The sequence below is a fragment of the Nelusetta ayraudi genome, unplaced genomic scaffold, assembly GCF_046127955.1.
Source record: "Nelusetta ayraudi isolate G7.1 ecotype Tasmania unplaced genomic scaffold, CSIRO-AGI_Nayr_v1 ptg000090l, whole genome shotgun sequence".
NCBI lineage: Eukaryota > Metazoa > Chordata > Actinopteri > Tetraodontiformes > Monacanthidae > Nelusetta > Nelusetta ayraudi.
In genome coordinates this window covers 1,407,985-1,429,969 of record NW_027466140.1, presented here as the reverse complement: position 1 = coordinate 1,429,969, position 21,985 = coordinate 1,407,985, and the positions used below count along the sequence as shown (strand labels likewise).

Here is a 21,985-nt window from a genome sequence, read left to right as displayed (position 1 = left end):
GAAGATATACAGATTTTGTGCGTGCGCTTTCATCATCTGCACATTAATAAGATTAAATAAAAGTAACAAACAAAGATTCACAGGCAGGTTCAATTTCATCAGGTGACCCCGGTTCTCTGCCACGCTGCTGCTCCCCAGAGGTGGATGGCGAGATGTGGCGCTACCAAAAGCCGGACTTTGAAGCCCAGCTCGTCACCGAGCTGCAGAGGCAGCAGCAGCGCCAGCAGTTCTGCGACACTCTGCTCAAAACAGAAGGTACTGACACACCCAAACAGAGGCATTACACAATACAATTAGCATTAGTGGTAACATTTCCAAATATTCCTCACCTGCGTCCCGTATCATCGCCGTTGTCTCGCATCCAGGTGTCTCGGTGCCAGCACACAGTTGCATCCTGTCCGCCATCAGTCCCCAAATCTCCTCTGCGCTGTCCTCCTCGCCGGCGCCCCCGGCGGGCCAGAGCCGTCTCCTGGAGTTCCGCACCCTCGGCGGCTGCACGCTTCTCCGCCTGACGCGCCTCTTGTACTCCGGGGAGATGGTGGGAGAGGGCGAGAGCGAGAGGCAGGAGGCCATCTCTGCTGCAGCCCAGCTGGGCATACACGGTCTGGTGGAGGTCCCGAGGAGCTGTCGCCGGGGCCAACAGGCGGAGGTGGGGGTGCAAACGGAGCCGTCGCCGGCCGAGGAGCGAGGGGGGAGGGCCTGGTGGAGGAGAGAAGTCAGGGACGGCTGCACCCTGCTGTGGAGGGACGCGGCATCGGGCGGCAAGAGAGACACGTGGACGCAGACCGAGGAGAAGCACGTGAACGCGGCGCCTCCCCCCGAGCCGTCCACCTCCTTTGAGACCATCGACATGACCTCCTTCCAGAGTTTAGCCCAGACTCCGCACTCCAACCTTCTCCCCGAGCAAATTCCATACATCCCTCTCTCTGTTTTCTACACACCAGAGGAACACCAAACGCATCAGGTGTCCTCTGCGCCCGTGCATTTCCTGCAAGAATCCACAGTGTCTGGACACAGGTCCGCCTCCGTTCTGGCGGCGCCGCCCACGTTGCTACCGCCGTTTCCGCCGCTTCCGCCTCTTTCACCTCTTTCACCTCTTTCACCTCTTCCCAGCCAGGAAGCACTGAGAGACGTCGCGCCAGCTGAGCAGTGGAACAGCTTGCAACTGGAGGAGTTTCAGGGCAACATCCCAGGCTACATCAACTACTTCCTGAACGAACCTCAGAAGATGGATTCAAAAAAGAAGTCCTGCAGGGGGAGGAGGCAGGCTGCTGGCGGGGGTGCCAGGACGGCCGGGGCGCTTGAGAGGGGCACCTGCATCCCCCGGGGAGGGAGGAGAGGCAGAGGGGGGCTGACGCAGACAGTGGACGTGCAGGATGTGGGAGTGAGCAAGCTGCACAAGTTGTTCCTGCAGAGGTGGAGCACTAGGCCGTCCAGGACGGGTCAGGGGGGCGGAGCGGCGGGCCGGAAGCTCTGCCTCAAGTCCAGAGAGGTTCTGAAGTCAGCCAGGAGCAGGAGAGCTGAGGGCAAGATGTGGACGTTCCGCCCGAGCAGAGACGGCCCGCCGTACAAGCAGGACGTGTCGGCGGGCACGAGTTACGCAAGGAGAAGCACAACCAAGCCGACCAATCAGGTGAGGAAGCTGCTCGGACTGCCCAACGACACGAAGTTGATGGTTTCTCTTGTTAAAAAAGTATTTTAAATTTAGAAATGCTGTTGCTTATTTTTCCTTTTTGTGTGTTTGACATTTCTTCTTTCTTCCTAAGAGTTGAAACTTGACTAACGTAGTTTACAATTGTTTATTAACAGACTGACTGTTTGTCTGCCTGCATTTTGTATGAAATCAGCGCTTCGGTTTATTGTTATTTTTCTTTTTTACACACAGCAATGCTTTGAGACACAGTTGGGACAACTGGTCAACGACGGGAAACGTGTTTATGTTTATGCCTCTGTTCTGTCCCGTGTGCAGGACAAGCTGCCTTTCATCCGGCCTCACGGGATGGAGTTGAGGTCAGCGGCTTCGCATCCCTTCTTCACTCCTCCCACGCATTCCCGCAACGTTCACCCCTCGTCGTCCTCCAGCTCGTCCTTGCAAGCGCTCCTCTCACCCAGCCTGGCGTCTTCGGCCTCCTCCGCTCTCTACGGCACGCCCGCCCCTCCCAGCACGCCGCCGCCCGGCGAAGAGCGCCACATAGATCATCTCCTGGAAGAAGTGATGATGGGCCTCAATATCATACCAACAAAGAGCACGCACACCCAAACTCTGGCGGCTAATGTCCTCAGGGGAGGCGGGAGTTGCGGCGCTGCGAGCGGCGAGACGCTGGTCCTGCAGCAGCAGGGGGAAGGAGGAGAGATGAATGACATCCTGGACCACTTCCTCATGTCCTTCGAGCAGCACATCGACAACAGCGGCGCCAGGGAGGAGGCGGACGCTCAGAGCTCCGCCGAAGCCGCTCACACGCGACAACAGCAGGACGTCGCCGAACCGCCGGCCAACGATTTACAGCCACGCAAGACTCGAAGCGGCACGCGGGCGGAGCGCGTCAAGGCCACTTCGAGACGCAAGACCCCGAGAGGGAGGAGGAGAGGGAGGAGGAGAACTCGGCGCACATCCTCGCCGGAGAACCAACGGGCAAACGTCGGAAATCCGCCGCTGTCCGGCGTCAAGGCGGCAAGAATGTTTCCCGAGTTGGACGACAGGCAGCTTCAGCAGATGCCCGTGGTGAAACTGGAGCGGCGGGGCCCCCTGCCAGCCCAGGTGACCCTGCAGGACCCCAGCAGTCTGAACAGCAAGGTGACTCACACAACCATCTGGAAGACCAAGACACAAAGTCCACCTCGAGAGGCCATGTTGAGATACATTCAGATGATCATATGTTTGTCCCACAACAGAGAAATGTGCAACATTCAATCAATCAACTTTTATTTGTGATCACAGCCACAGGCGTCTCGAGGCTCTTTGCAAAATCAGCAACATTGCGGCTGCAAGTTTGGGGAAAAAAATCTAAACGTCCACATAATGGAAACAGTCAGTCAGAAAGGGGGCAAATGTAAGCGTGGTCTTTTCTGTTTCCTTTGCAGAGTCTTCCAGCGTCACAGATCACTTCTTCCTCAGTGAACAAACAAAGGAATGGCTCATTCAAAGAAAAGAAGAATGCCTGGTGGACCACAAAAACATACACGACCAGGAGCAAGATGAAGGAGGCTCATTTGGTGATTTTCTTTTTTTGTGTGTGTGTGTGTGTGTATTGTATCAAAACTATATTTTGGAATGACAATCTTAAAGGATCGCAAAGATCTTGACGGCTTCCTAGTGATGAAGCCCAAGATTTTTCTCAGACTGAAAGAAATATTTCTATTATTATGCCCAAATACATGAATTTGGATTTGTAAAATAATGTCTTAATGTATACATATATACATACAACAATTTATATGGCTACATTATTTTTAAAAGCTGTTATTTGAAATAGTTGAAATATACATAATGTTGCTCTTGTTCCTGATTGTATTGCTGACATGACTCTAAGATAGAGATAGATAGAAATCTTAATGTTAATCTCAATAGATACCAAATCTGAATAGTCCCCATGGTGCATTTATCTAACAGGGTTCCTTGCTTTTGCAGGACGCTAAGTCTTGCCTGGTGCAGCCGCTCCCATTGCTGAATACTCACACCCGAAAACGTCGACCAACTCCAGCCGAGAAGGAGCGGCGGCTCGACACAGGAGAAGGAGGCGAGGAGGTGTCCTGCCGGCCGCTCGCGGAGACGGACGGAGCCGCAGTAGGAAGCAAGAGGACGGCGGAGGAGTCGGAGGAGGTCCCCGCGGCCAAGAGGGTTTGCGTCGGGGCCAAACGGGCAGCGCCGGAGGATTACGACTTCATCGACGTGGAGACGCTCTCGCTGAGCAGTGCGGAAGAAGGTGTCATCAGAGGACAGAGTAACTTTGGACTCGGAGAAACTGAGGAGAAGGACGAGGAGGAGGCTGCGAACAGCAGCGACGAAGTCATCAGCGTGGGAGGAGGAGACTGCGGCCAGACCGGAGGTGCCCCTCCCCCGCACCCAGGCTCCACCGCAGGAAGCCCCGAGGACACAGAGATCGACGTGATTGGTGGGTCCAGCCCTTGCCCCGCCCCCGTGATGCTCACCTGGACAGAGCCTTCAGAGGAGGAGGAAGAGGAGGAGGAGGTGGATATTGAGGAAGAAAAGACAGAGTACAGCTCGTCGGCTGTAATTCACATCTTGTGTTGATATGAGTTTCCAGGAAAGACGTCGTCTCGTGTTTTTGGCCATCTTTGTTTTTCCATCATGTGAGCTTCACTCGGTCTCATTTGGACAATTTCAGAGAAATCTGACTGAAATGATTTTCATTCTGGCCCTGTGGAGAAAGGCAAGAAGCAGAACACTCTCCTCTGCTTTTATTGTGTTCTTATCTTTTTTTTTCTTCTTTTTTTTCATTTTAATGTATTTCTTCATTCTTGTTTAAAAGAAATGGGTAGCAACATTTTTGCTATTTGACTTTAAAAAAGAGAAGAAATCCAAGACGGAGGATAAGAGAACTTGAGATAATGTGTTTGAGCTCCTGCCTTCAGGACCTTAACTTGAAATTACTTATCCTACATCTTGTAAAAAGTTCTAAAGTTTTTACTGCTGAGTTTAACTTGTGATTTTTATGCAGGTACGTTCATTCAGGGTTGTTGGGTTTTTTTTGTTGTTGTTGTTTTTTTTAGCCTTTCAGTGTTTGAAACGGCAAAAATCAGGTTTACAGTAAAAGGAAATCAGGAGTGTTTTATTAGTTGTAAATGTGACTACAACTGCATTGTTGTAAATATTGTTGTTATCCTCACCCTCTGTTCAGCAACAGTACAGTTTGTAAATGTTCTTCCTTTTATTTAAAGCCCGAGTTATATTTCATGTTCCCCCAAGCACTTAGAATCTCGGACGGCTTTAATAAAACTTGTTTCAACATTTCTTTCTTTTAAATCGTGTCTAAATTTAAGCTTTATATAATTTTTTTTTCTTTATATTTTAAATTATTTATTTCCCCGACCTCCTAAATATTTGAAATTGACACATTTTTCTGCTATGATACCTTCTTGTTTACTTCACCCATAATTTTTGGGGGGTTTTTTTGTTGAGAAGTGCAACATTGCCTTTAATTCCACTTGTGCAACTCCCTTCACCTCCAGTTGAAACTTTAGAAATACAAGTCATTTCTTGCCTTATATCATTTTATTTCAACTTTGAAAAACTGCTAGAAAAAAAAAAATTGCCCTCCCCAAAAAAGGTTTGCTAAATTCATGTGCTTTTTCAATCCTTTGATTTGGGATTGGAACCTGAATTATCCCATGACCATAAAAACACTTCCTCTCGACCAAACCTTAATTGACACGTGCGATTGACAATGAAACAAGAAGACGTGGCTTGAAAATGACTTTATTGGTTCTCAACCTGTGGATCAACCTCGTACACAACAGCGACAACACACATCTGAGCTGCGGCGACCCGCAGCGAGGTGAGAGCAGCTGGAGGGAGGCTCTCCCAGAGCCGCTGCCATGCAGCTGCCAGTCTGGTTCTTCACCCAGGTCGGTGTGAGGGGTTTTGGGATGGGGGTCGGAGGCTGCAGCGCAGGTGTGTGTTCGTAAGAGAGCGTGTAGGGGGCTGCGGAACCTAAATAAAAAGACGCTTTATGAGCATCGCTTAAATCTGTGTGTATATGAGTGTGGAGGGTGCTTCCTGGTGCTTCAACAGTGCGATATTGTCTCTTATCACACTCTGGCAGCGGGTCTATTTCGAGGGGTTGCGGCAGGAGGAAGAGGGGTCAGCTTGGATCAAGAGGATGTAAAGGGGATGAAGAGGAAGAAAGAAGGAGAGGATCATGGGTAGGAGGAGTGAAGGGGGTCCATGGTCGGTCTCGGCCGGTCCTCTTCTTAGTGCTGGATGCGCCTGATGGACTGGATCTGGGGGCTCTGGCAGTGGGAGCCCCAGTTCCTCCAGTGCTGGTAGTCTCCGCTGTGCCTCTCACACTCCATGATGTACTGCTGGCCCCTGTAGCCAGGGTGCTGGTAGCACACGAAGCTGCCGAGAGAACGGAGCGAGGTCGTTAACCACCTGGTGCAAGATGAGGCCTCAGATTTCAGGTTGTGTTGATAAATGTGGAGCAACAGGGGAGAAGAACTTGCAGACCAGCAGGAGATTTTAAGATTTCTGATACTGTACTGCTGTTATTAAATTGGGTCGCTCACTATCTGTTACTATTGTACAGTTAATTTAATGGGTGGATATTAGGGTTGGATATATTTTTGAATGTGTTTATCTTTAAATTTATATTTATATTTGGCTGTAATTTGGTTTACAAAGCTAATTTGTATTATTAATAAGCAAGAAAGGGTCATGGTAATGTATGTTTTAGTTCTACCAGCTCTTTTTTTGGACAGGGTCTTTTTTTCACCTGTATTGTATTGTATTGAAAACTGTATTTCCATTTTGCATTTTATTTTATTTTTTGAAAAAAAAAAGATAAAAGTAATGATTTAATTAAATTAGCTTTTTCTCATTCAATCAATCAATCAATCAATCAATCAATCAGATCAAATATATATTACTTTGCCTGTGTGGTAAACTTGATACAATTCATCTTGTGGATGCTATCACAAAAGTACTGTACTTACGCGCCGCACTGCACGTGCATGGAGCCAACCTCGGGCAGGATCCAGCCCATGGCCTGCAGGGAGGGGTAGTCATCAGACAGCTCCACACTGCGGCCCATGAAGTTCTCCTTCTCGAAGATGATCATGCGGCTGCTCTGGTGGGACTGGAGTGGGGTGGGAGGGGGTGGGAGGGAGGAGGGTGAGTACGGTTCGCTTCTAGGTGAGCGTTTGGTTGCGGCTTCACGGCCCTACAGACGCAGGGTGTCACTCACAGCGCAGTAGATGGGGCGCAGAGACATGAGGCGCTCCACGTGGTAGGAGATGGAGCCGCTGTAAGCGTCCCAGTGGGGGTACTCTCCTCTCTCCAGGATGAACTGCTGGCCCTGGAAGTCGTGGTGCTCGAAGCCGACCCAGCTGTTCACAGAGACGTAAAGAGAATCTCAGTGTTGTGCTTCCTCGTTCTGAATTCTCCACTCCAGACTCTGTTTGACCAGGGTGAGACTTACGCGCCGCTCTCCACCCTGATGGAGCGGATGTTGTCCAGTCCGCAGTCCTGGATGTTGGTGCACTCGGAGGTGAACTCCAAGCACTTGCCCTGGAAGTGCTCCTGCTCGAACACGGTCACCTGGGGAGATACGAGGAGTCCGGTTCACTCACAGGATGTCTGCCCACATCAACTCAAAATGACAACTTAAAACATACGTCTTTGTGTGTGTGTTTACCTTGAAGAAAGGAGCCATGCCCATTCCTGAGTTGACCAGTGGCTGCATCATGGGGGACCTAGAAGTTCTGTACATCTTTGCTCCTGAGGAGGAACAGTAGAAGAAAGGAAAACAAAACAAGTCAGAATTTTGCTGTGGGTCCAAACAATCCTTTGCAGTTGGTAAACACATTCAAGTAAAATATGTGTTTTCGTTTGGTCAATTGGATTGTATTTGTAGGCACTATTCACACGAGGTCCATAACAATTTAAACTCAACCATTAGGATGACTATATGTTAAACATGGTGGCATCTACCTGGCACTGATAGCAGACGACTGACGACTAATAAGACTATTTGAACTGGTTGCAAAGCCCCCCCCAAAAAAATCCAGTTTGGTCCAGCAGAAATTATTTAACATGAACCACTTGGTAACAAGTACCACGTTGAACAGGTGTCTCAGAGAGTGCTTAATGGGTTTTCAGTGTGTGTTTGAGTGTATGTGTGAGTGTCTGTCTGTCCACCTATCTGTCTGTCTATCCGTCCGTCTGTTGCAGAGATGCAGCCTTACCTAGTTTGGCACTTTATTAGAAGAACTTTGGAGTGGAACGCGCCTTCTGCCTGCCTCGCGTAGAGCTTTGGGAGAACCTGGCGCTTCAGTTTTATATGGACTCGGGGCGGAGTGCGCGCTCGCCTGTGCGCGCTCACGGCCCCCCCGGGGGCGCCGCTCACGCCGCCGCCGCCGCTGCCGCTGCCGGTGGCGCGGCCAAAACGCTGTTGTCCCCGGTGGTGGCCAGCTCAGCACATCCCATAGTGGCGCTGATGCTCCCAGACAAAGGCGCTCCGGTATGTTCGGCCCATCGGTCAGCAGTCCGGGCGCGCACCCAGGCACAAAGGGTCCGGCCGCGGGTGGGAGGGTGAGGAGGGAATGTGGGGGATTAACAGGGGGAGCAGGGAGGCTCCCAGCGGGGGAGGACTCAGGGGAGCCAGGGCGGAGAGGGGAGGGGCAACTGTTAAATGGTGTTATTAATTGTTATTAACAGTGGAGAAGGCAAATATGTGGCCTGCTTGTTTCCTATAATGAATGTTGCAATCAATCAATTAATGAACCAAGCAACAAAACCAATCAATCTGATAGATAGATAGATAGATAGATAGATAGATAGATAGATAGATTCTATCTCTATGACTCTACTTTTGATTTACAAGTTACTTCCAAAAATATTTTTTAAATAGGATATAGGCCATGGGATGAATAAATATTCCACGCGGAATTCATTTCATGTGTGAGACGTTCAACATTCATTTTCACCATCACACCAGCGGTGTCACTAGCAGGCCTTCAGTCAGGCCACAATTAGACAGAGTGCTCGGCTGCTGCCGGCGGTTGGTCGCCTCCAGCGGCCCTCTGTGATGATGCAGGCCTTTCCTTTGTCCGCTGCCTCTGACCTCAGCAGGTTTGTTTCTCTACCCATAATCCCTCTCCTATGGACGCCAGCGTATAAAAGGGAGAGGCGAACTCCGAGCCCCACACACTCTCAGTGAGGCTCGGCGCAGGCATCGCACGCACAGACAGGTAAGGTGGCGTGCGCACACACACACTCACTCATACACTGATTACACACGGTACATCTGTAACATCTCTGACATCTAGAATCCTGTTACATCTGAGATCTCAGATCATTGCAAACCGATGCTGACATTTACTTATTTTCCATATAAATAAACTTAATGAAAAGTGTCTTTTTCATAAAATAAAACACTGTCTGTTTTTCCACAGTAATCATGTCCAGTGATAAGTCCAAGACTTCTTCCCAGACTGACGGCAAGGCCGCTCAGGGCAAGAAGTCCGAGATGGGAATGATGTCCTTCAAGGTGGGTGCAGTTTGAAACCGATCGGTCGGTGGAATCGTGGACTTTCATCTTTACTCACTCCCACTCATGTCTCCTCCTGCCGCCGCCCAGATGTACGTGTTCGACCAGGAGAACTTCCAGGGCCGCATGATCGAGATCAGCAACGAGTGCATGAACGTGTGCGAGCTGGGCATGGACCGCGTGCGCTCCCTGCGCGTCGAGTGCGGACCGTGAGTGAAAGCGAGGGTCCGAATGGGGGAGAGGAAAAAAATATCTACATTTTTGCTTTTGCTTTTCTCACGCTGGTGATTTCCCCCATCTTGCAGCTTCGTCGGCTTTGAGCAGATGAACCTGTGCGGTGAGATGTACATCCTGGAGAAGGGAGAGTACCCTCGCTGGGACTCCTGGAGCAACTGCCAGAAGAACGACTACCTGCTGTCCTTCAGGCCTGTCAGAATGGTACGGTAGCCCTCACCTCACCTCAGCTCAGCTCACTTTGGCTCAGCTCAGCTCACCTCAGCTCACCTCACCTCACTCCGCATTCCCTTCCTCAGGACCCCGAGAAGCACAAGATGTGCCTGTACGAGGTGGAGGAGTTCAAGGGCCGCAAGATGGAGATCATGGACGACGACGTGCCCAGCCTCTTCTCCCACGGCTTCACCGACAGAGTGGGCAGCATCATCGTTAGCTGCGGAACGTGAGTCTGGGCCACGACCTCCGGGTGCCTTCGAGCCGCCGAGTGATATTTTCCACCATGCTCACCCTCCTTCCGTTCTTCCCCCCAGCTTCGTGGGCTACCAGTTCCCCGGCTACCGCGGCAGCCAGTACCTGCTGGAGAAGGGCGAGTTCAGGCACTTCAACGAGTTTGGCGCCCGCCAGCCCCAGATCCAGTCGGTGAGGCGCATCCGCGACATGCAGTGGCACCAACAGGGCTGCTACACCATGGCCAACAAGTGAGGCTCAGGGAAGGAGAGGAAGAGAAAGAGCGGAAGCGAGGGAGAGGGGCGGAGGAAGAGGGAAAGGGGGAGAGACGTATGAGATCTGTAGGTGCAACGTGGGGAAGGTTGAGGATTTAGAGCTGGGCCACCCCCGACCCCGACCCCGACCCCCCTGAGCCCCCACCCACCCCCCACCCACCCACCCATCAGAGACCTCAGTGGAAGGGTCAGCCGGACCGCCCTCCATTCCTCTCCGTCTCTACTTTTCTCCTTCTCCCCCACGGGCTGAGTTTTGCTCCCTTCCCCTCCCTCCCACACCCCCTCGTTTTATCTCCCCCACCTTCTTATTTTGATTTTTCCAAGTCCCTCACTTCACTCCCCCTCCGCGGTTTCGCCGAAACACCCGAGGGGGTTAGTGACGACTTTGGCTGTTTTTAGCCCCTCCCCGGCCACGCCCCCCCCTCACCAACCCACCCACCGCGCTGCCCCTTGCTGCCCCGACCTCCTGCCTCTGTGCCTTGCACACACCCTCTCTGCTGTACAGAATCCTGGCCAAGTTTTCAATAAAAAGTAAAATCTTGATTTCAAAGTTGTTGTTATTGTTACTCATTGAAAAAAAATATAGATAAAACATTTAAAAAAGACAAGTAAAGAAAATTGCTTAAAGCTGCTTAACACCAGATAAAATATTGTGAGCCATTATGTTCTATGTGTGATGGGCTGTCATTCAATATTATGGGCCGAAATAAATGACAATATTCAAAGTTCTGCTCTATCTGCTGAAAATGATAAATTGATTTAATAAAACTATCAGGCAAACTCAGTTTCAACCTGTTTTCCTTCTGTGTTTTATTTCTTTTGGGGGGCAAAATTGACAATGAAACGTGAAACGCAGTAAAATCCTTGTGATTCATGAGTAAATGGCATAACATGCTTTAATGTTCTGGAGACATTTAGTCTATTCTCCAAACATTCATACAAGTAAGTATGGAAGAAAGTAAGTGTCAACCTCCCCGACAAACTCAGCACTGCCCTTCCAGTGAGGTGAGAGTCCATGTGCCTACAGCTAGAGGCTGTTTCCGAGGTCTGGGTCATCGAGGCCCTCGATCTTGCCTGCTGCTCATGCCACATTGCACCGGACCCGACAGCTCCCTCTGCTGGTGGTGAGTCCACTAGAGGTCTGGCCCACGTCGTTGGGCATCCCCCGCATAAGTAGGCCCATAAATGTCATCTAAAATTAATTTAATTAAAATAAATATGAATATAAATATATCAAATGCTTTTATTCTAAACATAAATTTATTGACGAAACATCCACACTTTTTAATGTACATCTTTATTTTATAAAAGTTAGTCTTTTCCTTTTTTTTTTACAAACATGTTACACTCAAAGAACAAACAGTGATTATATATATATATATATATATATAAAAAAAAATACTGCTACAAGATACAGTAATAAATGTTGTTAATAAATCTCTTGATATGTTTCACTGCTGTTTACTGTTTTGTGTTGCACTTCAGTCCAGACGTTATGAGCCGTTTGATTTAGATTTGTCAGACTAGTTTCACATACAAAAAATAAAATTTAAAGAGCACTCCGAAGAGCAGAAGATCCGTGGTCACTGAGGCGTAGTGCATCTTGTCCGTCAGCAGCTGGTGCCGCTCAGCGGGACATCATCCGTACGAACTCTGAGAAGAGAAGAGAGGAAGAGTGAGGAAGAGTGAGGAAGCTGAAGGTGAAGGTGAAGGTGAGATCCGCAAACTGAGGTTTCTCTCACCCTCAAAGTCCACCTGTCCGTCTCCGTTGAGGTCGGCATCCTGGAGGATCTCGTTGATCTCCCTGTTGGTCACCTGCTCCCCCATCAGCTTCTTCATGGCCTCGCGCAGCTCCGGCAGGCTGATCTGACCGTCGCCGTTGGAGTCAAACTGGGCAAAGAGGAAGAGAGGTGCGCACATCCCATTAGGAAATAAAGAAAAAACCCAGAGTTTTTTTTTTGTTGTTGCTGTTAAGTTGAGTAAATGCAAAGCTTGGCTAACTTTAACGAAAGCAGTGGGGAGTGAAAACGTGAGTAATATCAGCATGACTTCGCCACATGTCTCACTCACGGCCGACATTCAGTCATAGCAGGAAAACACACAGGTGTGACTGTCTGACAGGGTTCGAGAAGGTGCAGTTTCCAGTATGTGGATGTCTCGTCAGATGTTGTTAGTGAGTCATCGTTTACAACACAAGGACTCACTCATTTTTCTCTTTCTTCCTCCTTCTGCACGTCTACTGTTATCGTAAAAAAAAAAAAAAATCCCCCAGTCAGTGATTAAAAAAACAGGTTCTGGTGTTGTCCTGTTACTATAACACAACCTGTAGTTTTATTTAACCCAAGCAAGGTTAAATTCACTTCACCATCCAGAAATGGAAAAAAAAACAAAAACGTCGGTCACCACTTTTTCCCCTTTCCAAACATGTTAAAGTAACATCAGACTTCTCAAATCTAATCTGAACCTAATATACAGGATATTAATGGAACCTTTGGAACCTCAAAGGTTGAAGATGTCAAATGTCTTCCTGGCAAAACAAAAAGATTCAAACTTTTTACTGTCAAGGTGTATGAATTCAGTTTTAAAGCAGACCATTTCCCATTCAATAAAACTACACAGATAGATATTCTAAAAAAAATATATAAAGCTTTTAAAACAACTGCAGCATATAGAAAAAAACAAATCAACTAATCAGGTGTGAGAAGGTGCTCGTCTCCTCACCTGGGCTCAGTGTTCAGTGACCTGCTGGTCACTCTGCACACCTGCCTCCACTCACCTAATCACACTCAGCTGCAGCGCTCCTCAGCCAATCAAGCCCAGTATTTAAACTCCAGCCTCAAGATTCTCTGCTTCCCCTGACTAGTTATTTTATTTCAGGCTATTTATGGACCAGCGCTGTGCTTTGGTGCTGGCCAACGGCCGTCACATCAGGCCCAAGAAGTGTGTTAACTACGTGCTGACCTCTCTGAAGGCGTCTCGTAGTTCTTTGACCCCGATCATGTCCGCTGTCTCCGCCAACATCTTGGGTCCCATCAGCTCCACAAAGTCCTCAAAGTCCACTTTTCCTCCACCTACAACGGCCCCACACACACACACACACACACACAGATGGTGTCAGTGCTCTGGTGTGGGTGAGTGAACTGGAGTGGAAGGATTCAGTCCTACTCACAGATCTGCTGGCTCAGTTCAATGAGCTCCATCTCTGTGGGCATGTACCCCATGGTCCTCATGCACTCTCCCAGGTCTTTGTGACTGATGTAGCCTTTCTTGTTCCTGTCAAACTCCACAAACGCCTCACGGAGCTCTGGAAGAAAACACCATGATGCACATGTCACGTCAACACTCTCCCTGAGCTCTGACTGGTCAAACACTGATGGTGAATTGAAGGGCAGCGGCCTCACCGTCGATCTCCTCCGGTCTCAGCTCTCTGTCCTGTGGAAGGAGACGCAGACAAAATTCAGAAGTTGCGTACATCTCGTTTTCCCCGGAGGCCATTGCTCAATAAATACTTTGTCAGAGTCTGTTTGGCAATGTAGAGGCACAAAAAGATTCACACAACAACACTCAGTGAAGAGGAAAGAAACATCAAGTCATCAGAGTGAATGAGGTCAATGATTTATGGTTTATGCGGTTCAGCTGTGTGGGTATAGTATATAGTGAGTATAAAAAGCACAAATACACAACAGGGATTTGCTCACCTATTATTAATGCCATTAAATAACTAAGTATGATCCCAGTAAATATTGTTTTCTGTGCAGAATCATCACATAGCATAGTTAGGAGTTACACACCATGTCGCACGTTGCAAACAGCATTTAAGTTGTCACACGAGACCACAGACACAAAAACTCACCACCACCAAGATGCATGAATTATGAATGAGTGAAATGTGATATTTATACATAAATATAAATTGCACCTATATTTTCATCTGGGTCTTTTTTTATTCCGACCCCATTTTAACAGCCAGAAAAAAACTCCCCGGACCCTTAGAAAAGAGCCTGTTTAGCCTTCTGTTTACAGCCTCCAGCAAACCAGCTCGCTGCTAGAACTTAGTCTCACCATTCTCATGTTTGGAAGGGAGCAAAACAAGGTGGTCTGAGGGGGCAGAAGGCACACCTGGCTGTAGATGTTGTCACTGTCATGGGTGAGCTAGCGTTGTGTTCCAGCACACTAAATATATCGCTGCGCCTTCAAACTGGGACAAGAGCCAGTGACCCTCTTTGGCCTTTTTGAAATTCATCCAGACTCTCTTCCAGCTTCCAGCCGGTCAGTCAATAGTTTCCATGGAACAGCGCGTGCGGCCGCTCTTTATGTGCACTGCCGGCGCGTTTAATTGTCTGACCTGCTCTGGCAGATGGATTGATGGTGTCGCTGGCATGATGGAAGAGAAAGGGTGCCAGCCACGATGCAGGGGTGGGAACGGATCAACACAGCCAGGGGGCGCTGGTGGGTGGACGGGGAGGTGGGGATATAGGTGATAGTGAGGAGTCACACCGCCTGCCGTCCGGCTACGTACGACTGTCTGCGAGAAGCCCTGCTTTAGGAAAATGCAGGCGGGGCCCACGATGTGCAGCAAGTTGCAGTTCTTCACCAGCGCACTGAACGGGTCGGTAAACAGCCCGTCCTCCGCTTCCTGATCGTCCTCGCCCTCCTCCGGCCGCGGCCCCTGCAGGCCCGCCGCCGCCCTCCTCTTCCTCCTCCTCCCCCCATCCATCGCCCCCTTTCGGAGGGCACAGCAAGCTGTTACTTCGCGGCTGATTGAGGTGTAATCGCGTCTCTCAAGGAACAAAGCTGCCGCTTGTCTTTCGCCGTCACGCAAGCGTTGGACAGACTGCTTGGTTACATAAGCCGCTGTCATTCTGGGACGACGTCTCATCTCCGCGACGGGGCCGATCCAGCAGCTGGACCACTCTGATAATTACCCGGAATCGTGCGTGTCAGCAGGGATTCATAAGTGTGATAGAGGAGTTTTCACGCCTTTTTACCTTTTGTTTATTGTAGTGATTCTGTTTGTGTGCCAGCCGGTCTTAATCGAGATTGTCAAATCAAAAATATTCCAAAAGACGGTAAGAAACTTTGCGTTTCTGACCGCGTTTAAGAGTTTCTGCGTGAATCGCTAATTCTTTCGCCAAGCAAGCTTTGAAGTGGTGAGCAGTAAAGTGACAAAAGTGACAGAAAGTATATTATTTTCATCATTAATTAGCGAGTTGAGTTATTTTGATCTCACTGGTCAAGTTGTTAGTGTTCTTGTAGGGCAATGTTTTTTTGAGGACCTGTTTGTGACTATTTAAGGTCTTTTAAACCTCTAAAAGGAGACATTATATTTGAAGGCATTTTAAAAGTAGAACTGAAGGAGAGTGTCACTCCCACTGCACTCGACATCTCTCAAGTCACTCTTTGTAGGATCAAACACCTGCATAGAATCTTCCATGAACACCCAGCCATAACTCAAGTGTAGCTTTTTACACAGTGCTTATCCCTATTTATAAGAATGCAATCTTGATGCTCTGAATCAATTAACGACCACTGTAAAAAAAAGTCAAAATTGTGAATTATGCTTCCCTGTCTTGAAAAACCAGAACAAACGTCAAATCTTAAAAATTTCTCTGATTCATGATCAGCCTCAGAACAGGAACAGTCGTCATCAGATCGGCTCTCTTACCTTCCTCATTCTGTCTTTGACCGAAGATTTTGTGCAGTTTCCCATCACCTGACCTGTCCTGGCAGACACACAACCTCCTCTCACAGGCCTTCTTTCCTTCCCCTCCTGACTCTCGGGTCCCGCCTGTCCGCTGATGAATCTATTTGCTCCGCTGTCTTTGCACTTCTCAGAGGTCCTGCTCAGCCTCTAGCTCCTGACTCAGAGAGGATTCCATGCCGGGCGCCAGTCATCACATCTGGTACCGAAGAGAATCATCACTCTAGTCGGTGCGGGGACACCCGTGTCCGACTCCGCCCATTTCTACTGATCTGATGTAGAGTTTCCAAAAAAAAAAGAAAAAGAAAAGACCCAACCCGACCCAGATGAAGGCCACTGTCTGCTACAGGCAGCGCACTCTTCTCTTCTCTTCTCGCGACCTCCTCACAATGAGCAACGCTTTTAATCTCCCCCCTTTCTCTCTCCTCCCCTTTCTAATTCGTATGCTGCACCAGCGTTTAAATGACTTCATCTCGACGGCGAGGAGTTTTAGAGGGGGGAATGAGCATTAACAGAGGGGGATTAATGCCTCACATACGGGATTAGGGAGCAAGACAGGGTGATGAAAAGACAAGGGGATACAGTGTTAGAGGGTGAAACAGGAGCCACGCAAGGAAATTGCATAATGTTGTCCAGTGTGAGGGAGGTTGGAAGAAATTGTGATGATGAATGATGAGCTGTGGAGCATCACAATCACCGTTTCTCAATCTGTTGGTCTCAACATGAGGCGGAATGATAAATGTTCAATATCCAGATTACAATCTTAAACCAGGAGAACATTTTCGCCAGAGCTTAAAGAGAAATTGAGAGCTGAACCACAACCGCAATGTAAAAGCGAGGAACGTTTCCTCCGAATCAGTTGTTGAGAACACGGAATTCGCGCTAAGATTAAAAGTTTCCAAGTAGAATTAATAGCGCTTCGCCGTTTAAAAGGGGATGAACGGTCCAACTAATGAGGAAGTGCCTCTGCGGAGTGACGGCACTTTAGTAAATGAAGGCTTACGAGAGCGGCCGCGCGTCTCACAAGCTGTTGGCAGGTTTCGTTGACGGCAACTTGGGGTCACGCAGTGCAAAAGTCTGACGTGGTTTAAACGGAGCACAACACAGCACAACACAACAGGCAAAAAAAATTGACGAAAATTAGGTCACGAGTGCAGAAAGAAATACAATCAGCTGAGCCTCGTACGCACGTAGGACACATCTGTTCACAAATCTCTGAAAAGGCCGATTTGGAAAGATGCTTACTACTGTGCATCCATTCGGAGACCACTGTGTGTGTGTGTGTGTGTGTGTGTGTGTGCGCGCGCGCGCGTGCGTGCGTATGACTATGTGTTTCTCTGCCTGTGTGCTCGTTCCAGTTCTGTTTTTTTATGCACAACAATCTTGAGATAAATTATTTTGTCGAGTCGGTTTGACACAACTGGTCTGACTCTTTCTGTTTACACTACTAGGGCTCCAAAAAAACAAAAACAAGAACATCTATTAAACACCTATTTCCACTAAAACTTGAGAGGGCCCAAGTCTCCTCTCAAAAGCCAGAGCATCTTGTGTTGTTGCAGTGACAAATAGCCACCACAGGGGGACACTACAGAGCAGATGCAAGGGTACGATCTCACGGAGAGATTCAACAATGAAGAAATTGGGGTTTGATTTTAATTGAAATTGTCAATTTTTTTTACCCACAATATTCATTTAAAAAAAAAAAATCTATTTTCAGTTGCATCATAATTTCACAAAAATCCCTGCTGAGACGACATTGAAACTGTTGAAGAAATAGTTGAAAATAAAAGTTTAAAAAACAACGTATATCGCTAATTAATAGACATTGCTGAGACCGTGCTGACTTTATGGGCCACATAAATGTAATTCACATTGTACATACACAAGGTGTGTAATGTTAGTAGTGCATGTCTAGTTAGCATTTCTGTAACAACAATAAAGTTTCATAAGTTAGAGAAAATCTTAAGCAAGAACAGCAACTTTTCTCGCTCAAATTAATGTTGATTAAAGAGTCTCATGATTCACTTAAAGCTCAGGAAAAGTGACACCGCCGGCTGCATGAATTAAGCAGCGCACAGGTGATTCCATTAAGCCGATTAATTACCTGGCTGATCCCGTCTTACTCTTGGTGTCAATTCATCACACTGATGAGATGTTGTCGCCCCGTAAGCGTGTGTACCGGTTCACCCTGACAGACCTCATCAATAATGCAGGACAATGTCCACGATTAGTTTTTGGATTATTATTTTTAGAGCAGCCCAACTTGTGACGCTCATCACTCACATTGTCTGCGGTCGGCGCAGGTGGTAACGTGACTCTTTTCGGTGCCGAACTCGGCGTGCTCATGCATGTTTGTGCGTTGGGGCGAACTGTCAGACGTATCGTGTGTTGATCTGGTTTCAGATTGAGAGACGGCGCAGGTTTACTGTAACGGCTGCTGTCAATCATGACACACTAGAGGCCGCGGAGGAGAGACGGGCTCAGGTCGTCATGGAGTTTTTCATGGAGTGTGTTTGTTAGAACTCCATGAGTGCTCCATCAGTCTGACGCTGCGCTCACAGTGTGCGTGTGTGGGCTGAGGGTCTCGCTCGTTTGCCTCCGTGTTTCACAAACCGCAGAGCGCCTGGTTATCAAAGTGAGGTTCAGGCCCCCCGAGGAGACCCTGCTGTGAATCGCTGCGAGAAGCAACCGTAAATCTCTCCTCCCACTCGCGCTTCCGTCGCTCTTATTTTGGAAGGTTTGCATCAGCGCTCACGTCACACATGCCTTCTCCCGCCGTTTCTAAAGACAGACGCTCGCCGCCACCCCCTCCTGCCGCCACCCCCCCCCCACCCCCCCACCTATCCTCTGCTGACTTTTCTCTGCAACATGTATTATTTTATTTATTTTTGAGTGAGTCAGAAAGCCAACAGGAGGAAGCTAGAGGAGCTTTAACCTAATCCCTTTTTATTTTATTTTCATACACAGACCACTTTCTCACACACCATGATCTCCACCCCCCCCACCTCCGCCCACTATCCCTCCCGCATCTGACCCCGTCGCAACAGATGCTGTAATGATGGAGCCCGCCCCGGCCGTGTCGCGTGTCGCTTGCTGAGTGATGGCGACACTGAGCCCAGATCCAGTGTTCATCACATCTCTGGCCGGCCGCGGTGGTGTCTGTTACGGATTACGACATTTCCCCAAAGTAAAGGAGTTTAAATCCCTTCAAACACACGCCATCTCTGTTCTCGGCTTTTAGCCGCTGCGCTGCGCTGCGCTGGGTTGCACTGCGCTGGCTGGCCAACACTGTTTGTCCGCAGGCACCTGGTGGTCAACACGGGATCGCAACACAGGTGTGTTTCCACCAGAGGGACACAGCGGGGCTCTAATTAGAGTCCAGTTGTATTATTTCACTTCTTATCAGTGCGTCAAATTGGGTTATTGGGTTGAATTTGGCCTGTTGGCACCTGCAGGATGCACCATCAATTTGTATCAGTCAGTTCTTCTATTATTATTATTATTATTATTATTATTATTATTATTATTATTATTATTATTATTATTACCTTTGTACAGACAGAGTTACAGAAGCAAGAACCAAACAGCCCTGTGAGGAAGCCTGAGTCATGCTTAAATAGTAACAGAGTGCAAAAACAGCTGAATTTCTTTAAAACCTCTGCAAGCTGCCTAATCTGCACAATTAGAGGCAGAGACAGACAGATTTTCCATGTGTAGATTGTGGTTCCAGCAATTAAAAAGGTCATAAACTGTCAGTCAGAGTGTTTGACAGCAAGCTGTCAACTTATGCACCTTGACTCCTTGGTTTTAAGATGAGATCTTGGTGAGATTTTCATGCACAAAACACCTCGCCACGCCGCCACTCCTACCTGCCCGAACACGGAGTCCACGATGGGCAGCAGGTTGACGGGCTCCGCCCTCCCCGCCTCCTTCTCCCCCCTCTGCGGGCCCTGCATCATCTCCTCCAGCGTCTCCTCCAGGCTCGTCTGGTCCTCAGCGGCGGTGGCTGACGGCGGTGGCGGCAGCGGCTGTGAGTTCTGGCCGGCCTTGTGCTGGCGATGAGGCTGATGCAGAGCCACCTGGATGTCTGCGGGCCCCTGCGGCGGCTCCCCGGTTCTCCTCCGCTGCTTCTCCACCTTCTTCTTGATGGAAGCCCGCACCTGCACAGGCACACGGACTGATTCAACTCACATGAGCAAAACTGCGAGACAATTAGCTGCTCCACAGCTTTCATTCTGAAGCTGATTCTGATAAATGTGATTTTTTTTTTCAATCACTAAAGTCACACTGACAATCGTTTATTTCATGTATTATCTTAAACAGTGTCATCATTTTTTTAATCAGGCTCATTGTTTAGACTTCAATACATGTTATCAAGCACAAATAACGGCATTTATTGTTTGCTTTTAAAATGGTAAATCCATCTGTGCATGTAAAGATTTATCAATCATCATTATCATTTTCATCATCATTACCATCACTGTTCTTGAAACTCAAAGATGCCTCACAAGGGAAAAAAGAACCAAACAGAGCTAACAAACAACCCAACGTGCAGAAACAAACAAAATTCATCCACCTTGAAGGGAAAAGAATCCAAGTTATATTTTCTTCTTATATAAAGTCAGTAACAGAATAAAAATAACACTCACAGGGCAAACACACACACACACACATGCGTGCACAGACGCACATGGACACGCACGCACCTGCTTCGGCGTCCTCTCCTGTGGCACGCTCATGGCTGCAGCACCGCCTCCTACGGCGGACGACTCGCGAATGATCATGAACATGACGGAGCCGCAGCCTCACGCTCGCTCTGCCTCTCTCTCCCGTCGCTCGCCCTCGCCCTCACCCTCCCTCACCGGCTCGCTCGTCCGTCTCTCTTCAGCTCTGGAGTTTTTATTTATTTATCTATTTATTCTTTACTCCAAAAGCTGAAACTGGCCCGTGAGGTCAGCACAACGAATTTCCGTCAGAGGTGGTTGAAGTCTTTTCCCGAAAATCTTTCTCTGGTCGTCTCGGTGCTGTCGACTCTCCTCCTGTTTTCCGCTCGGCCCCGCGGCCCATACGTGTGTCTTGGCCGTGTTCAGGTGTGGAGGGTTTTATCGCCGGCTGTCGTCTCGGCCGTGGGATTGAGTTCCTGCCCCTCTGCCCTCAGCTCGCTATCTTTCACCTCTTTAAGTGTCACTCTATACTTCCTGCACCTCCACCTATAGCGACTCGCTCTTCCCTTCTCCTCCTCTGCCTTCTTCTCTTCCCACCTTTTCCCCCCATGCTCAGGTAAACACACCTCTACATGTACTTTTATTTCTTTCATTAAGCTCTCACATTATTAAAAAAGTCATTTAACCAACTTGATGTGCCTATGACCTCTGAGTGAACCCGTCAGAAATAACATAACAAAGAAATAACTTGTATTGGTTGCACTAAAAACAAATGGAACTGGAAACCAGCCCTGTGTTATGTCATACACGGCACTGATCCCAACTCTGAAAACCATTACAGGTTGGTGACAACATCCTGGCATGTGGAAGCTGTCCAAAACAAGCATGTATTTTGGAAGGAGGCTGCAACCAGCGGGCTAAATATGCTGTTGTTTGGGAGCTGCTCTACTCATGAAACATAAAGACTCATGAGCGCAATAAGGGATCTTTGATACACTTCATTATTATTATTATTACCATTGTGTTTTGCTGTATTCAATCCTCCATTTTTCGCCTTTTCCTTCTGTCAGTAATCCTCGTTTCTCCTCTACCCTCAATCCCTTGTCCCTCACTCTGTCTACTCTGTCTATCCTTTGCTGTAACAAAAATTGGATTTTTTTTTTTTTTGATTTTTTTGGGGTGGGGAGGTGCCTAGGTCAGGCTTTAATCAAGTAGAGGATGCAAAAAAACTAAACAAAAACAAGGAGCTCAGCAGCCCCGCGCTGATGTGAAAGATTTCTCTTATGTTGGAACACATCACCTCAGCATGGCGAATCTCATCTGGCATGCGCGACTGAGCACACACACACACATGCACACACAGGTGAACGTCCCCACTGGCTCCTATTTTAGAACAGGCATGTCCACGGGTGCGTGTAAACATATTACTGTGCTTCA

General features: G+C 48.4%; 4 protein-coding genes across 5 annotated transcripts; 2 read left to right on the top strand and 2 right to left on the bottom strand.

Annotated features, from left to right (window-relative positions):
• Nucleotides 1-2,334: 2,334 nt before the first annotated feature.
• On the top strand, nt 2,335-5,111 carry LOC142901956 (uncharacterized). The gene is made up of 3 exons (XM_076046707.1): nt 2,335-2,794; nt 3,082-3,213; nt 3,629-5,111. The coding sequence occupies exons 1-3, from the start codon at nt 2,354-2,356 to the stop codon at nt 4,250-4,252; spliced, it is 1,197 nt and encodes a 398-aa protein (XP_075902822.1). The 5' UTR covers nt 2,335-2,353; the 3' UTR covers nt 4,253-5,111.
• An 820-nt stretch (nt 5,112-5,931) lies between these two features.
• Nucleotides 5,932-8,148, bottom strand: cryba1l1 (crystallin, beta A1, like 1). The gene is made up of 6 exons (XM_076046715.1): nt 7,924-8,148; nt 7,374-7,456; nt 7,158-7,276; nt 6,924-7,065; nt 6,673-6,815; nt 5,932-6,079 (listed from the first exon to the last, which is right to left on the bottom strand). Exons 2-6 carry the CDS (start codon nt 7,446-7,448, stop codon nt 5,932-5,934), a joined length of 627 nt encoding a protein of 208 aa, XP_075902830.1. The 5' UTR covers nt 7,449-7,456; nt 7,924-8,148.
• A 739-nt stretch (nt 8,149-8,887) lies between these two features.
• On the top strand, nt 8,888-10,733 carry crybb1l1 (crystallin, beta B1, like 1). Its single transcript, XM_076046712.1, has 6 exons — nt 8,888-8,928; nt 9,133-9,227; nt 9,318-9,436; nt 9,533-9,665; nt 9,761-9,903; nt 9,992-10,733. The coding sequence occupies exons 2-6, from the start codon at nt 9,138-9,140 to the stop codon at nt 10,161-10,163; spliced, it is 657 nt and encodes a 218-aa protein (XP_075902827.1). The 5' UTR covers nt 8,888-8,928; nt 9,133-9,137; the 3' UTR covers nt 10,164-10,733.
• A 737-nt stretch (nt 10,734-11,470) lies between these two features.
• On the bottom strand, nt 11,471-21,179 carry cabp2b (calcium binding protein 2b). Of its 2 annotated transcripts, XM_076046710.1 has the most exons (7): nt 20,591-21,179; nt 19,754-20,044; nt 13,585-13,615; nt 13,353-13,487; nt 13,145-13,254; nt 11,926-12,073; nt 11,471-11,836 (listed from the first exon to the last, which is right to left on the bottom strand). In XM_076046710.1, exons 1-7 carry the CDS (start codon nt 20,672-20,674, stop codon nt 11,811-11,813), a joined length of 825 nt encoding a protein of 274 aa, XP_075902825.1. In that variant the 5' UTR covers nt 20,675-21,179; the 3' UTR covers nt 11,471-11,810. The 2 variants fall into 2 exon arrangements, with proteins under 2 accessions (XP_075902825.1, XP_075902826.1); XM_076046711.1 differs by lacking the exons at nt 19,754-20,044; nt 20,591-21,179 and adding an exon at nt 15,849-16,181.
• Between the last annotated feature and the right edge of the window lie 806 nt (nt 21,180-21,985).

Excerpts from the sequence above, each read along its gene's own strand:
- LOC142901956 (XM_076046707.1), top strand. The coding sequence starts at position 2,354 with ATGAATGACATCCTGGACCACTTCCTCATGTCCTTCGAGCAGCACATC. Across the intron at positions 2,795-3,081 it reads CCAGCAGTCTGAACAGCAAG|AGTCTTCCAGCGTCACAGAT; the intron begins GTGACTCACACA and ends TTTCCTTTGCAG. Across the intron at positions 3,214-3,628 it reads AGATGAAGGAGGCTCATTTG|GACGCTAAGTCTTGCCTGGT; the intron begins GTGATTTTCTTT and ends TTGCTTTTGCAG.
- cryba1l1 (XM_076046715.1), bottom strand. The coding sequence starts at position 7,448 with ATGTACAGAACTTCTAGGTCCCCCATGATGCAGCCACTGGTCAACTCA. Across the intron at positions 7,277-7,373 it reads GCATGGCTCCTTTCTTCAAG|GTGACCGTGTTCGAGCAGGA; the intron begins GTAAACACACAC and ends GTATCTCCCCAG. Across the intron at positions 6,816-6,923 it reads TGCGCCCCATCTACTGCGCT|TCCCACCAGAGCAGCCGCAT; the intron begins GTGAGTGACACC and ends ACCCCACTCCAG.
- crybb1l1 (XM_076046712.1), top strand. The coding sequence starts at position 9,138 with ATGTCCAGTGATAAGTCCAAGACTTCTTCCCAGACTGACGGCAAGGCC. Across the intron at positions 9,437-9,532 it reads CTGCGCGTCGAGTGCGGACC|CTTCGTCGGCTTTGAGCAGA; the intron begins GTGAGTGAAAGC and ends CCCATCTTGCAG. Across the intron at positions 9,666-9,760 it reads CCTTCAGGCCTGTCAGAATG|GACCCCGAGAAGCACAAGAT; the intron begins GTACGGTAGCCC and ends TCCCTTCCTCAG.
- cabp2b (XM_076046710.1), bottom strand. The coding sequence starts at position 20,674 with ATGTTCATGATCATTCGCGAGTCGTCCGCCGTAGGAGGCGGTGCTGCA. Across the intron at positions 20,045-20,590 it reads AGGAGAGGACGCCGAAGCAG|GTGCGGGCTTCCATCAAGAA; the intron begins GTGCGTGCGTGT and ends GTGCCTGTGCAG. Across the intron at positions 13,255-13,352 it reads TGAACTGAGCCAGCAGATCT|GTGGAGGAAAAGTGGACTTT; the intron begins GTGAGTAGGACT and ends GGGCCGTTGTAG.